The 13,826-nt window shown below is 42.4% G+C and overlaps 1 protein-coding gene across 4 annotated transcripts in view; it reads left to right on the top strand.

The window, feature by feature from the left end:
• CTNND2 (catenin delta 2) overlaps positions 1 to 13,826 on the top strand; it is an 886,119-nt gene that overhangs the window by 472,871 nt on the left and 399,422 nt on the right. For all 4 annotated transcript variants that reach the window (XM_064479567.1, XM_064479565.1, XM_064479566.1 and 1 more), the window contains one exon: positions 1,134 to 1,309. In XM_064479567.1, coding sequence (XP_064335637.1) covers positions 1,134 to 1,309 — 176 coding nt within the window. The remainder of the gene's footprint in view (positions 1 to 1,133; positions 1,310 to 13,826) is intronic.

The following is a 13,826-nucleotide window of genomic DNA, read 5'->3' as shown; positions in this document are numbered from 1 at the left end:
ATAATACAGTTAACATGAGAAAACTTGTCTTGCCAAGTTCCTACCCCCCCAACTCACTCTACTTACCTTGATTCCCTCTCAAACACACACAATAGAAAATAGTAGTACATTTCCACTCTTCTGTATTTCTTTTTAAATTCTTTTCTTTTTAAGCTTTTTTTTTTTTTTTTTTTTTTTTTTTTGGTGGGGTTGGGGAGAGGTAATTACGTTTACTTATTTATTTATTTGTTTAATGGCAGTGCTGGGGATTGAACCCAGGACCTCGTGCATGCTAAGCACGTGCTCTACCTTCCCTCCCTCCCATACTTCTTTTAATTCCCAAAGTGAAATTTGATTAAAGAAAAAATCTACTTAACAAAGGAAATAAGCAAACTGTTGCAAAGCTCCCATCAAAAAGGAAAGTAAGAAAATAAACCACATTTCCTTAACCCAGAGGATAATTAAATAATAAGGCCAGGAACTGATCCTCTTCCTCCCTCACTTGTAGTATCAGCCACATTGGCCGCACTGATTTAAACAGTGTATTTTCTCTTTGTCTTCTGAATGTGCATCGCTGTGATGGCGAAGATAAGTAACTGTCGGAGACCATGTGAGGATCAGGGAGAACTCTACGTTGTATAAGAGCTGTTAATATTTTAAACACTGTCTACCCTTCAGGCACTGAGATATTACATGACTATTTATACAATAGAGTTTGTCACTGATTGGAAGGTTTCAAATGTTTTAGCATCTTGATGATTAAGTAGGAGAAATGATTATATTAACGCGATTAACATGTACGAAAAAGTAGCCTTTCAGATTATTTCAAATGTTTCTGATATTATCTAATCTAAAATTAACTACACGATTAACTAATTTGTCTCCTAAGGAATGTCTCTATGTAGGTCAGGATGAGATCATCTGAAAAAATCTACTCTTTGGAGAACTTTGAAACCACCGAAAAAAAAAAAAAGAAAAAAACTCATTTAAGAGCTAGAGTCGAATTATATGGTCATTTTAGTGCTCAGAATTCAAAGCATAGGTGGCTGGAATCATGTGCGTGTGATAATTCTAGGCTACTCTCAATAAATAATACATGTCATTTCTGCTTCACTGAGGCTGTCACTTACTGCTCTAAATGACTTTCAATGCAGGGCCCAGCCTGCTCTCCCAGAGTGCACTTCAGCTCAATTCCAAACCTGAAGGGTCCTTCCAGTATCCAGCAGGCTACCATAGCAACCAGACCCTGGCCCTGGGGGAGACCGCCCCGACGTCGCAGCTCCCCGCCCGCAGCACACAAGTCCGAGGTGCGGGCCAGAGTTTCAGCCAGGTATGTGGGGGAACGGGCCCTCTGCTCTGTTGGTCCGTGGGCTCCAAGGGACCAGGTGGGAAGCAGGACTGTGAAATGGCCATGATGTCCCCTCCTGCCTTTTTTGGGGGTGCCCTCCAACTTTGGAAAGACGCCCTGAGTGCTGTGATTGAAGGAAGTGAATAATACAATACACTTATAGAGTAATTTGAATTACGAGCATATTTTCTGCAGGAATGTCTGCGAATCACTTGTGCTGTATCTGATTTATATATACTTATCTATGTGAATATGCAAGCATGTGTCTAGGTACTATTTCTGTGTCCATATGGGATCTAAATGTGACATACATACATTCTTAGTTTGTGAGTATACCTGAAACACATTTTTTCATCTTAAAAAAACATGAAATTATTCCTTGGGGTTAATTGTATAAAGGAATATAGTGTAAATGCACCATCAAGTATACAGAAGTATTATGAAGACAATTGTGATTAGTGTAGGAATAGTTATACTTTGTCAAGTGTGATTTTGAAATGTGCCCTTAATTGTTTCTTTAAGATGTGTCCGTGTCCTCACAGCTCCACTGTACATATTTATTAGCTGCAGTTAAAACCAGCTTTTGGTAAAAAGAAGTAGTTACCAACTGGAGTTCTTTTTCAAGAAAGATATTAATGTTGTTGTTTTGTGTGTGTGTGTGTGTGTAATGGATGATGTATGTATATATATATTAAAAAAATCACCAAATATTTTGGTTTTGATAATTTTGGGGCACAGACTATATTCAATCAAGTCTCCAGAATTAATATATTAGAGGGCTATCTTGTTTTAAGCTATATGCTTATTTTCAGTAGCATGAGAACTTTTCAATCTCTGTGCTTTTGCTCCTGGAATGAAGAGCCCAGAACCCCCAAAAGCACCCCTTAGGCTGGCGAGCTTAATTTCAGCCTTTCTGCATTTACTGGGTGGTACCTCTGCCAGAAGTCCGTCCCTAGGCACGCCACGTACCCCAGGCTCCTGTAACAACCAAACCCATCTCTGTCCCCAGTTTACTGTTATTATTCATCCATGAGTCTTTGCAACTAAACTGAGAGCTCCTTGAGGGCAGAGCCATTTTCAGTTTTTATCAGCAGCCCCTCACCCTCCACCTGGCTCCTAAGAAGTGTCTGCAGACAGAAAGGAAGCAGAACAAGTTAGAATGACATCATATGGTCACCGTACGATGCTTATTTTAGGTGATCTGGGCATAAATGAAGTGTAAGCTGAAAAGTCTCAGTGCATTTCAGTGATTAAAGGTAAATGCTGTCCCAGATATCTATTAAAAATATGATTGTCTTCTTCAGGCAATATCCTTGTGCATCAGTGGCTTTGTAACCTTCACATCGTTGTGATGCCAGGGTTGTGTGGATAAAAGGGAGAGATAAATAAAACATTCCACTGAAATGGGCTGGTCCCCCTGCAGTGGTCCAGTGTGACCCCAGTTCAGGCAGCATCCCATGTGGATGGAGAACTGGAGGTATGTGGTGCTGGAGAGCAGAAGGACCTCGTGGTCACTGAGTCCAGGTCCACGCACACAGAGGCTGACCCGGGCAGTGTGCTATTTCCCAGCTCCAGGATCTCTGCTTTTTAAAGGCACTGGTCTGTTCCACCTCCCTTACAGAAATGTGATGGGATGCAGGAGCGAATGTCTGAAAAAAGGTTTTTAATTTATTAGAAAAAATTATTTTATATATCCAAATATACATGCACTTATCATATGTACCAAATAGTCCCTATTGTTTACTTACATAAGCACATTAAATAATATTGACAATATTGAGTGATGTTATTTGCATAGTAAATACTTGTAGATTTTTTAATCTAATTTTATTTTATTAAAAGATTATATGGAAGCTATATGATTTCCTTCTCTAGGTTTAGATTTTTTTTTCCCTCTCAAAAGCATCCCATCCTGAAAAAGAATTATTTTTCTTCTTCCCATCTATACTGACCCTTTTTGACCGCGATACACTGATCATGGTAGAATATATGTAATTTTGAATTCTCTGGAAGCAAACAAGTGGATTACAGCCCCCTTTTTTTTTACCTTCTATCTGTTCACACTTCTAAGTCCAAGGGGCCAGAAATATTCAGAAATGAATAATATTTTATATTCAGATTAACCTATGGAAGCTATGAATTTAGCTTTTACCAGATTCCTAGAACTTCTAAGACATGCAGCTCATAAAACAAAACAGTTCTGCCTTTTTAAAAATTTTTATCTTGAACTCATTTAATACTCATGCTTGACTTTTTCTCATAAATATCTAAGACTCCTGCAATTTGAGTTGAAAACATTACGTCAGATTTTTAAAAAAATCAGCAGTCCCATAGCCGACCATCATGGAAAACAGACGTATCTGTGTCAAACGAAGAATCAGTCAACTTTTCAGCTTAACACGTGAGCCGCTCGTAAGCTCAGTTCACACCTAGCTATGTAAGGACTAGCTGTTAAATCAAAGCTTTCTTGATTCTAAAATTCATAATTACCGTTTATTGAGCACAGAAGTAATCTATTTTACATTCATCCTCTTATTTAATCCCCCTACAGGGCTGTATTAGTGTTTACATTTTAAAGATGAAAAACCTCAAACAATACATCGAGAGAAGTTGTCAGGCACCGTTTTAAGGCAGCAGCAATAAGAATGGGAACAGAATCTTGACTGAGTTGAAGTCTGATCCCTTCGAGAGTGTTTTGTAGGTTTCCTGTTCTAGATTGACTTTCAATTAAAGACATCTACAGCTGGAACCTACTGAGAGCTCTACACAGGTGGACAAGCAATGCAGTGATGTATCTACTCCCATGTTGTCAGAGTTCCCCTTGCTGGGCTTAATTCCAGCATCCACCAATCGCCATGGGAGTAAAACAGTAGAAGCTCAAACGACAAGATTGAGCATCACATCAAAAATCCGCTTTCAAGTTTAATCAGAAAGTGTAATAAGTTGCAGAGATAGCAAAGCTGTCTATTCGAAGGCGTCTATAAATGTGCCTGTTCACGGCAATAACTTAAGTTTGAACCCGAGGTTACTGGTGTGCACTCGTTTACCTGACAGGTGGGTGGATGAAGTCTGAGTATTCAAACCGGGAGGGGAGAGGCTTGTTCCGATCCACCCGATTAACAGGATGGAGGCTGTTGGTGGATGTCGGAGTGTTACTTATCGCAGTGAAGTGGCGGATCTGGGTCCCGTGATCTACTTTCAGCCTCGGTGTGCTGCAGCATGAAAGGCATGTTTTACTGTGACTTTAAAATCTTGTTCGAGGAATGCCGAACAGTAAGCCAGCATTTTACTCAGTGTTTAGTGTTACGTCCTTGAAGGCAGGGAGACCACATCGTATTCTCATGACATCTCTGTTCACATTCTCCTGGGAATCCCTCTCTGCCAGTGGTTTTGCAGGGCCCTGTGACACGTTCTTTTCACTATTTTGAAAGGCGTTAAAGTTCATTCCTTCAAGCCTGGATTCATTTTTGGAATATTTTGTAGTCACAGAGCACCAAAAGGGCTAGTCAAGCTCAAATAATGCTTGACAGATGCGAGACCGAGTTAATAAGGTCAACAATCCAGGAACACAAAAACACTCCATTTTTTTTTTGGTCTAAAAAATGTATGATTTTAAAGTAAAGCACATGGTTTTCTATCTGGCTCATAAATCATGTCAGACAATTTCAAAGGCGTATCACAAATGTTCAAAGATGCTAATTTCAATTTTTGACAAACTCTAGTTTATTCAACATAATCAGTATTTGTTGGGTGGCCTCCCCCAGGCTCTCACCAGGCCCCGGGCCACAGCCTGCCTTGCCCCACCCTGTCAGTCTGAAAGAACCCTGAGTCACAAAAATCGCCATAGAATATTAGTTCTCTGGCATTACCCTCATTAAAATCCTTGAAAGGCATTCTGTCCAGATGCTAAGATCATGGGACCGAGCTGGAGCAGAGAGAGCGTGAGACGCTTCGCCTCAGACCCAAGGCCTTCGCAGAAAGGCACGTGAGCCGATCGTGGTTGGTCCTTTCTTCACGCCAGCGCTCTGCTCAGCTGCCCTGCACGCTCCCAGCCCCAGCCTCCAAACAGGCTGTGTAGACTACCCACCCCCCCGTGCCTCTCTCCCTCCTCCGAGTCAGCCTCGGCCTTGGTGTCGCTCTGGTGAGGCGCCTCGGTCAAAACAGAGCTGCTCCTCATTTACATGCATATAGCTCTAGGTTAGTCTTTGACACCGTCAAGATGTTATTCCGTGCTCCTTGTCTGCCATGAGCTGTTACACGTGCTTGGGCTGGAGAAGGAAAGAGAACAGACATGAATGATCCCTGTCCTCAAAGAATGTATATTCTAGCTGCAGTGATGGGGACTCAGAAAATCAGCACGAGGGGGAGGCTCAACGGGCAGGGCGTGTGCTCAGCACGCACAAGGTCCTGGGTTCACCCCCCAGCACCTCCATTAAAATAAATAAATCAATAAACCTAATTATCTCCCCTCCACCCCAAAAAACAAAAATTAAAAATCAGGAAAAAAAAAAGAAAATGAAAATCAACAGAGTGAATAGGTAAATTGTATAATTTGTTAGAAGGTGGTGAATTCCGGGAAGGGGAAATGAGTGCACAGGAAAAGCAGGATCCAGAGTTCTTGGGGGCGGGGGCTGGTGGCACATGGGGCTTGTGGAGCAGGTGCCATGATGCTTAGGCAAAGGCATGGAGGAGAAGAGGGGCTGTCTAGGGGACAGCAGAGGCAGTGGCTCCTCGATGAGGTGGCCGGGCATGTTGGCAGGACGTCAAGGAGGCTCAGGTAGGCAGAGTGGGGAGCAGGAGTTTGCAAGTGGACGGGAGACCCGGTGGACTGCTGTGAGGATCTTGTCTTTGGCTTGGAGTGGATTGAGGATCTGGCAGAGAATTTTGAGCAGAGGCACAACCCGGCCATGACTTACTGTTGAAAGCATCACTCTCTCACACCACATACAACCCCCTGTCGTAAGTGGCTGACGAGTCTGTTTCTTCCTATGAGATGGCCTTGTCACAGGAGTGGAAACCATATGAAATTCATCTCCATCTTTCGAGTGACTGGCCCAGGGTTCAGCAAGTGTTCCTCACGTTCCTCACGCCCCAGCCTCTCCTTTATAATCACACCGCAGAGACTGTGGGTGGTGAGGATGGAGAAGCTGGGTCTTCTCCAGGTTTCGTCAGCTTCCACTCGCATCCAATTTCCTATGGATTATATGAAATGCTGAATATAAAACTTCTGGCACAGAAGAGTCACTCTAAAAATGTTGGTTTCTCCCCATGTCCAAACACAAACTCGTCTCATCAAGTCTTCCATTCCTCAAAGAGACAAAATTTGCAAGAAATATGAGCGTCTACATCTGTACACAGAACCCTGGCAAAGGAGTGCAGGAACCTAAAGATTTTAAAACCCCTTTTATGTTCTCCTGCTGAACTGAAGTAAGCCTGGGCGTATTCATAATCCTGGGGAAGTGCCTGCTTACTGCAGGAAATTAAGAATTGCATGATAGTTCTGGAAAATAAAACTTGAACAATAGAGGACACTCTAAAAAAGCAATGAGCTTTTCAAGAAGCAAATCGCCACGTCTTTTTGAGCTGGCCTGTCTAATGTTGCACTGATGTTTATGTCTTAAAAGTCCTCATTTGTGCCATATAATAATGATAAATACACCATCTGCTCCCTTCTGCCAGAGGCCGATGTGTGTTTTGAGTTTGGAATGTGGCTTATTGCTGCACTTTCTCATCAGGTAGATGTCAAGGTCAAAGGGATGGGGAACTCTGTGTTTGGTGGTGGGAAGGACACCAAGACATACAGGGTTCAGAGGAAGAGCTAATCCCCCAGTAAACATACCTGCTTATTGATTATCGAATGGAAACGTGATGGAGACAACTCGTGTGACCTCACTCCAGTTTGCTGAATTATGAAAGAAACCGTTGCTTGGTAGCACCTGTAAAGACAAAAATCACTTAAAAGCTTGCAAAACCCCAAATTGCTGAGACGTGTTTAGTGTAGAATGTCTTCATTATGCTGCATGTAGAGGAGAAGTCATGTCATTCTGTGTACCCTCTCTGACACGTCTGTGGGAAGCCGGCAGTCTACTTGTTTTTAAGATCGCTTTCAGATGATTGCCTGTTGGAAATCCCTTCTCGTTGCTCTGCTTTAAAATCTTCTCCCTCCATTTTCTTTTTCCAGTATAAATATATTTAATCTGGCTTCAATAACTGAAACTTTTCTCATCGCAGAGAGGGTGTGTACGTGTTTTACAGTAACATTTCTTCTTTTAAGCAGATGTTTGGCTTATTAAAATTATACTAAATGAGCCTCTTCCTGAAATAAAAGTTTTATGTGGCCTATTTTGGCCAACGCTCGTGTCGTTTTAGAAAGAGTTGCCATCAAGAAATCCCTTTGTGGGATAAATTTAAATCAGACACTTCAGTTATTGTTTTTTTCTTCTCTATTTCCTTTCCTCTGATATACCATAGAAATGGTCACATGAAATTCTTTTGAGAACAGTTACTGATAATGACCTTAAACATGCTTTAATCATAGGGAGGTCAGAGGGAAGGAACAGCCAGTACCCAGGGTGCAGAAGTTTGCAGTGTCTTGTTTATACTGGTGGCTTAGAGGCCCTGGGAAGTGGACCGCCACCACCTCCTTCTGGCTGCCTGCAGTGACAGGGACAGCGTGGTTTGCAAGATCTCTCTCTCCATCGCCTTCTCTCTCTGTCTCTCTGTCTGTCCCCTTCCTCCTTCCCTCTCCCCTTAGTTTTGAGACCCTTAGGCAAAGAGAAAGCAGTGAGGATGGTCTCCGTGATTATCTCAAAAATTATAGCTCATCTGGTCCTTTTAATTGAGGTGTTCTCATCTGGGGCAGGAATTTTTTTTTTTTCTTCAAGTGCCTTAGTTTTTCAATTACTTGAGTTTAATTGGGTCTAGGTACCACTTTCCCATGTTAGTCTGACATCACCACTGGGTAAACCCAGCCTTCCTTTCGTTACCTGATCTCTGTGGTGATGACTTCAGGGATCCCAGGGGAAGCTGGGCCCAGATGCTGTCTCTTCATTTTATGTTCCATATCTGTTTTCACCCAAACCAGCACTCCTCCAAGGAATGGCTCGACAAGGCATTTGATGATTTTATTTGGCTATCCCTGAAATTAAGCCTTTCTCATAGCACTAGGATTTTCTATCTGGAGAATTATTTTAGAGAGTGGCCTTTCTTCTGAAGACGGTGTCAAAGAGCAATGATCCAGATTTGGGAAGCCATGGTAGTTGTGTTCAAGCAAATTAATTTCACCCCAGGGAGTACAGGGGCACCAGACTGACTTTGGAGGGCGCAGCTTCATCGTAATTGCATCGTATGACGGGGACACGTCATATAATACCAAAATAAGACTGTTTGCATTTTGGAACTGCTGCTTCGCTCTTGCTTCCAAGTTGTGAGAATACATGGCTTTGTCCATCTCCCTGTTCAAGCCTAGAGCCCTGTGCACACTGCCCCTGGGAAATTCAGCACATTCTCAGACATTTTCATCAGCCGCACGTAGGCGATGTTACTAAATCACGTGACCAGATCGCTCGGGTTCAGAAATGGATTTCTTCAAAGATGTCATCTTTAAGCCATGTCCTGTTTTTGTTTTTCGATTTTTTTTTTTCCCCCAAAAGTTATTCAGGCTTAACTCATCCAAAGAATGTTCTTCAACCGTTGCTTGTGTTTTCTCACCACTTAATTTTCTCTGCAATTGCAAACACCAGCCAACTGCTTCCCACCAAATCCAACGCCGCGTTCGGGTGTTTGGCTCTTCTGTGACCCCGGCTCTGATGCCTCTGCCTTCCTTTCATGTGTACTTCCCAGCTCTGCCTCTCGTGACACTGCTCTTGCCCAAGAGCATGACTCCCAACAGTGCCCTTAGTCACCACAACCAGGCTTACAGGCCAAGGGGAGAAACCACGAGGTTCACAGGTCCAAAGGCAAGCCCAGTGAAACGCGAGTGCTGAATGCAGCTGCGGGGGGAGTAGAATGCTGATCCCAGGTCATCGGGCTCCTGTCTGGGAAGCCACAAAACAGAGGCTCCAGTTCCCCATTCCTGACATCGTCGGCCCAGCTGCCCAGCATTCTGGACAAATACCCCTCCTGACCCAGCACTGGGGGCCTTGCTGACAATTCCAGGAAACTTGGCAGGTCTAAATGCATCCTCACAAGGACTGCCTGTAAATCATGGACCTGTTTTAAAAAATTTGGTTTTGCTCAGTGACACTCCTTACTCGTGATTTGAAGTCAAGATTCTTCAGAGAGTTCAGGCTGTCAAGTCCCTTGTTAACCGGCTGTAAGCGTTGGGGTTTTGTCCTGGTTTTTTTGTTTTTCGTTTTTTGGTTTTTTTTTTTTTTTGCAAACTGCCAAATCCCCAAGGAATGAGGCTTAAGAAAGTTTCCAAGTTTGGGAATTTTTTTCCCCCTTATCAAACTTATGCCATCTCTCCCTCCTTTGCAGAAGATACAACCTGAAATGAGCAAGAAACAGCGATGCTCAGTATTAAGGCCTATGCCGTGTCCTGGTCCAAGAGCGCCGTATTTTCAGGGACTGGAACTTCCCAATAAAAAAACAATGCCATGGTTGTGAGCCAGATAGTATTCTGTGAACAACAAAAACACAGCAACTTTAGATTTCCAAAGTAATGTCAAGATAAAACACTTCACGTGAGAGGATTGCAGACAGACTTTCAGAACAAACTCCCGCAATACAGTAGGCTCTTGTTAGGGTTTATTGAGTTAATGAGCGAATTAAAGCCTAAAGCTTGACTACTCTAAGTTAATGGACACGATGTCTATATTGCCTAAATTCCCATCTCAATGTTCTTTCTACTACAGCTTGAAAATATATTCTCCCCTTAAACGCTTCTATAAAATAGGTGTAAATTCACTCCGTAGTTACACAGAAGGCGTCAGTGTACCAAGTGTACACATGCAACAAATACACGTGGACATATAATATGAAAATCACAACCATAGTATATCCCAAATTGGGCCCACGTGAAACTTGTATGTAAATTATAATGCAGATGAAATATTTAATTTATAAGATCTTTGGTAAATTACATGTATTATTCATGTCTCATTAACAAAACCCCACATTTTCTTTTTTCGCATGAGACATAATCTCCATAAAGTGTCCGTAGGAATTAGAAGTAATGTTTTATTTGTCTCTTGATGGCTTTCCCATAGTTGGAAGCAAGAAGGGATGACATGTAATGTGCACCGAACTCTGCCTATTGGAAACTATTTAATCAGACCGTCTACTTAACAATGTCCTGCTTCCTTGGCGATTTCACATAGACAGGTGCCGCGTTTTGGCAGGATGGGAAAGAAAGTAATCCTTTGGGTTGAGACCGATTCAAAGAGCAGGGAATGAAGATACCAACAAGAATTATCCTGGTCATTAGCCACGTGTGATCCAGGACAGTATTGGGGCTCAATTATCTCCAAATATTTCTACAAAATTTTATATCACCATTTTTGAGGGTCTCAGTATCAATAAAGTGATTTCAATTCCCATTGCTTGTGCACACACATTTCCAAATATCCCTAGGGAAGAAGGACGTAGTAATTATGAGTTAAAAACGTGAAGTTTTGGAACTTCAACTTTAAAATTGGATTTACAGTTTTATTTATAGTGCCACCATACTTTTACGGCGGAATTGAGCTTCCATGACAGTAAAGTGGATGAAATTCTCTGTGTGTTCAATTTTGCTTATATTGTTTTTAATCCGATGACCTAGGTAGTCATAAACCACCTCATGAGTTGTGCAGCAGGCTTGACTTGTATTCCTCACCAGTTGCTGCTAAATGAAGTTACATGATGGAACAAAATATACACCCAAGAGAGGAAACAAGCTCCCAAAAGATGACTGCTTTTGTCTAACTGATGCAAAAAACACAGATTTTTCTATTTAGCCAGAGAACCGTTCTTAGGCACTTCTTATCGTGGAGGCTATTGGAATGGAGTATAATACCCCTGGATTATTTATTAAAAACTGCAGAAGGGCTTATATAACTGCACAGTCCAGCAAGGTAGCCACGAGACACATTTGGCTATTTAAATTCAAATTAAACGTGTTAAAATCCAGTGCATATATCTAGGGCCCATGTGTCTAGTGGCTACCGTATTGGACAGTGTAGACATAGAACATTTCCAGCATAGACAATACCCATCTTAAAAAGCCTATAAAATTTTATCGTTTATGTTTTTCTCTTTTTCGTGTAAAAAAGTTACTGGCAAAATTTCACCAAGATCCTATAATATTTTTAAAAAGTTTTTGAACTGGCAGCTGTAGCCTGTCAGAATACCTGGAATTAGTGTGGCAGTTCTCAAAACTTTTACAGATTTGGGAGGACCCTTTAAGAAACCTTATGAATAATACTCAACAGAGTTAGCACTTCTGCAGCTGGAAGTTTCAACGTATTAAAAGGAAAATAAAGTGTTTGCAAGGTTTATTTAAGGTTTCCCTAGAATCCACTTTATTCTAATACTTCAATACTAGAATGCTATGTAGCATTTTAATTTCTAGTGGTATACTGTAGTATTTATTTTATTAAAAACTATGCTACTTGCTAATAGGATCTGTAATGTCATGTTATATATCCAAGACATAACAAAAAGTATTTGTTCTTTGTAAGCAAGGGACTCTCAGTCGACCCTCTGGGGTTCTTTTTCCTTCTCATTGACCCTGTGGGAATCGCTCACAGAAATTCCTGTTGGAGGCTTTTCTGTTACTAGCCAGCTGGGTTCTGCATAGCTGAGTGCCGAGAGTGTCGCTGCTCAGGCCCCAGGAGAGCTTCCAGAGAAAAGTAAGGAAAGACAGTCACTCTCTGCAGCTTAGTGGTAGTTCTCAGGCCAGCGGCATCTCCCTCCCCTGGAAGGTTGCTAGAAATGCAGGCTCTCAGGTCCACTCCAGAGCCCCGAATCAGAATCTCCTCTACATCAGAGGCTTGCAAACTTAATGAGAACTTGTTGAAGCTGATCCCGGGGGCCCCTCCCCCAGAGTTTCCCACTTAGGGAAGGTGGGGTGATGCCAATACTGATTGTGATGCTGGCTGCTGGCGTGGGGACCACGCTTGGAAAACAACCCTTGCTCTGGGAATGACTTGTTCTCATCTTTGGTTGTACATTGGGACTACTTTGTGAACTTCCCAAAAGCCTGATGTTTGAGTCACACCTCTGGAGATTCTGAAATAAACAGCTGGTGGATACTGCCTGGGTACTGAGTTGTTTTCCAAAAGCTCCCCTGGCAATTATAATACGTGGTTAGGTCTTGAGAAGCTCAGTCTGTATATCTGAAGCTCAGAACTTCTACTAGGAGAGAAGCAAAGCTGGACCCAGGCAGCGCCCCCATGACTCTGGATGATGCTGGACTGTGTCTCTGGGGTCCAGAGTGAGCACGCCAGCTCTGCAGAGCTTCTCCACCAGCCTCCCTACGTGGAGGCCCTCATGCCACAGCCTTGGGCATCAGCTGTACTAACCATTCCTTCATTCATTCTGTTGTCAGCAAGAAGGTTCTTGTCTTGTCGCAGAAACAATTCAGAAACAAGACACGGAGGTCAAGAAAGTGAAGCAAGGATTTATTAAGGAATAGATAGTACCCTGTCAAGGGAAGGCAGGCAGACCCAGGTGGTTTGCTGCCCTGAGCTTCTTTGGCAAGCTAGTTATATGGATGTAAAAATGAATGGGCAGAATATTCATTGGCAGGGAGGGGTTTGGGGTCCTCTTTCCTGATCTTCATCCCAGCTCCACCTTCCCAGCTGGGGAAGAGGGATTCCTTGTCCTTGTTTAGTCTTTTTAAAAATATATTTTTGTTTTTCTTTATGTGCTTTTGCTTTGGAGGGAGGTAATTAGGTTTATGTATTTTTTTTTTTTTTGATGGAGGTACTGGGGATTGAACTTAGGACCTCATGCATGCTAAGCACGCACTCTTCCACTGAGTTATATCCTCCCTCTTTTTTTTTTAGACTTTTAAAAATACTAAAAAAAATTCTTTTTGTTTCTTGCCGGGGGTGGTCATTAGATCTATTTATTACTAGTTTTTGTTTTGTTTTGTTTTTTAATAGAGGTACTGGAGATTGAACCCAGGACCTTGTGTATGCTAGGCATCTGCTCTACCTCTTGAGCTATACCCTCCCCCCTCCTCATTTAGTCTTGACCAGGGAGTTAGATGAGGTCATGATGAACAAAAGGTTACATTCAGGTGAGGGGCATCATAAGTGAAAGTTACATTCAGATGAGGTCATAATGATCGAAAGGTTACATTCAGATGGTGGGGATTCCTGTCTTGTCCCACCTGTTTTGCCTCCAGGACACTTGTCAACCCAGAGTGTTTGGTTTCTTATCAGTCCCAAGGATCCTGTTCTTCTTGGTCTGTCCAAGGACCCCTGCTGTTCACAAGATGTATGGTTTTCTGCCGTTTGGCCCATGTCCCTCTTTCTCTGCTCATGTCTAGCTACCTGCCTGCTCTAACAAT

This window comes from Camelus dromedarius, chromosome 3, assembly GCF_036321535.1.
Source record: "Camelus dromedarius isolate mCamDro1 chromosome 3, mCamDro1.pat, whole genome shotgun sequence".
NCBI classification, from domain to species: domain Eukaryota; kingdom Metazoa; phylum Chordata; class Mammalia; order Artiodactyla; family Camelidae; genus Camelus; species Camelus dromedarius.
This window is presented reverse-complemented; position numbering and strand designations above follow the sequence as displayed.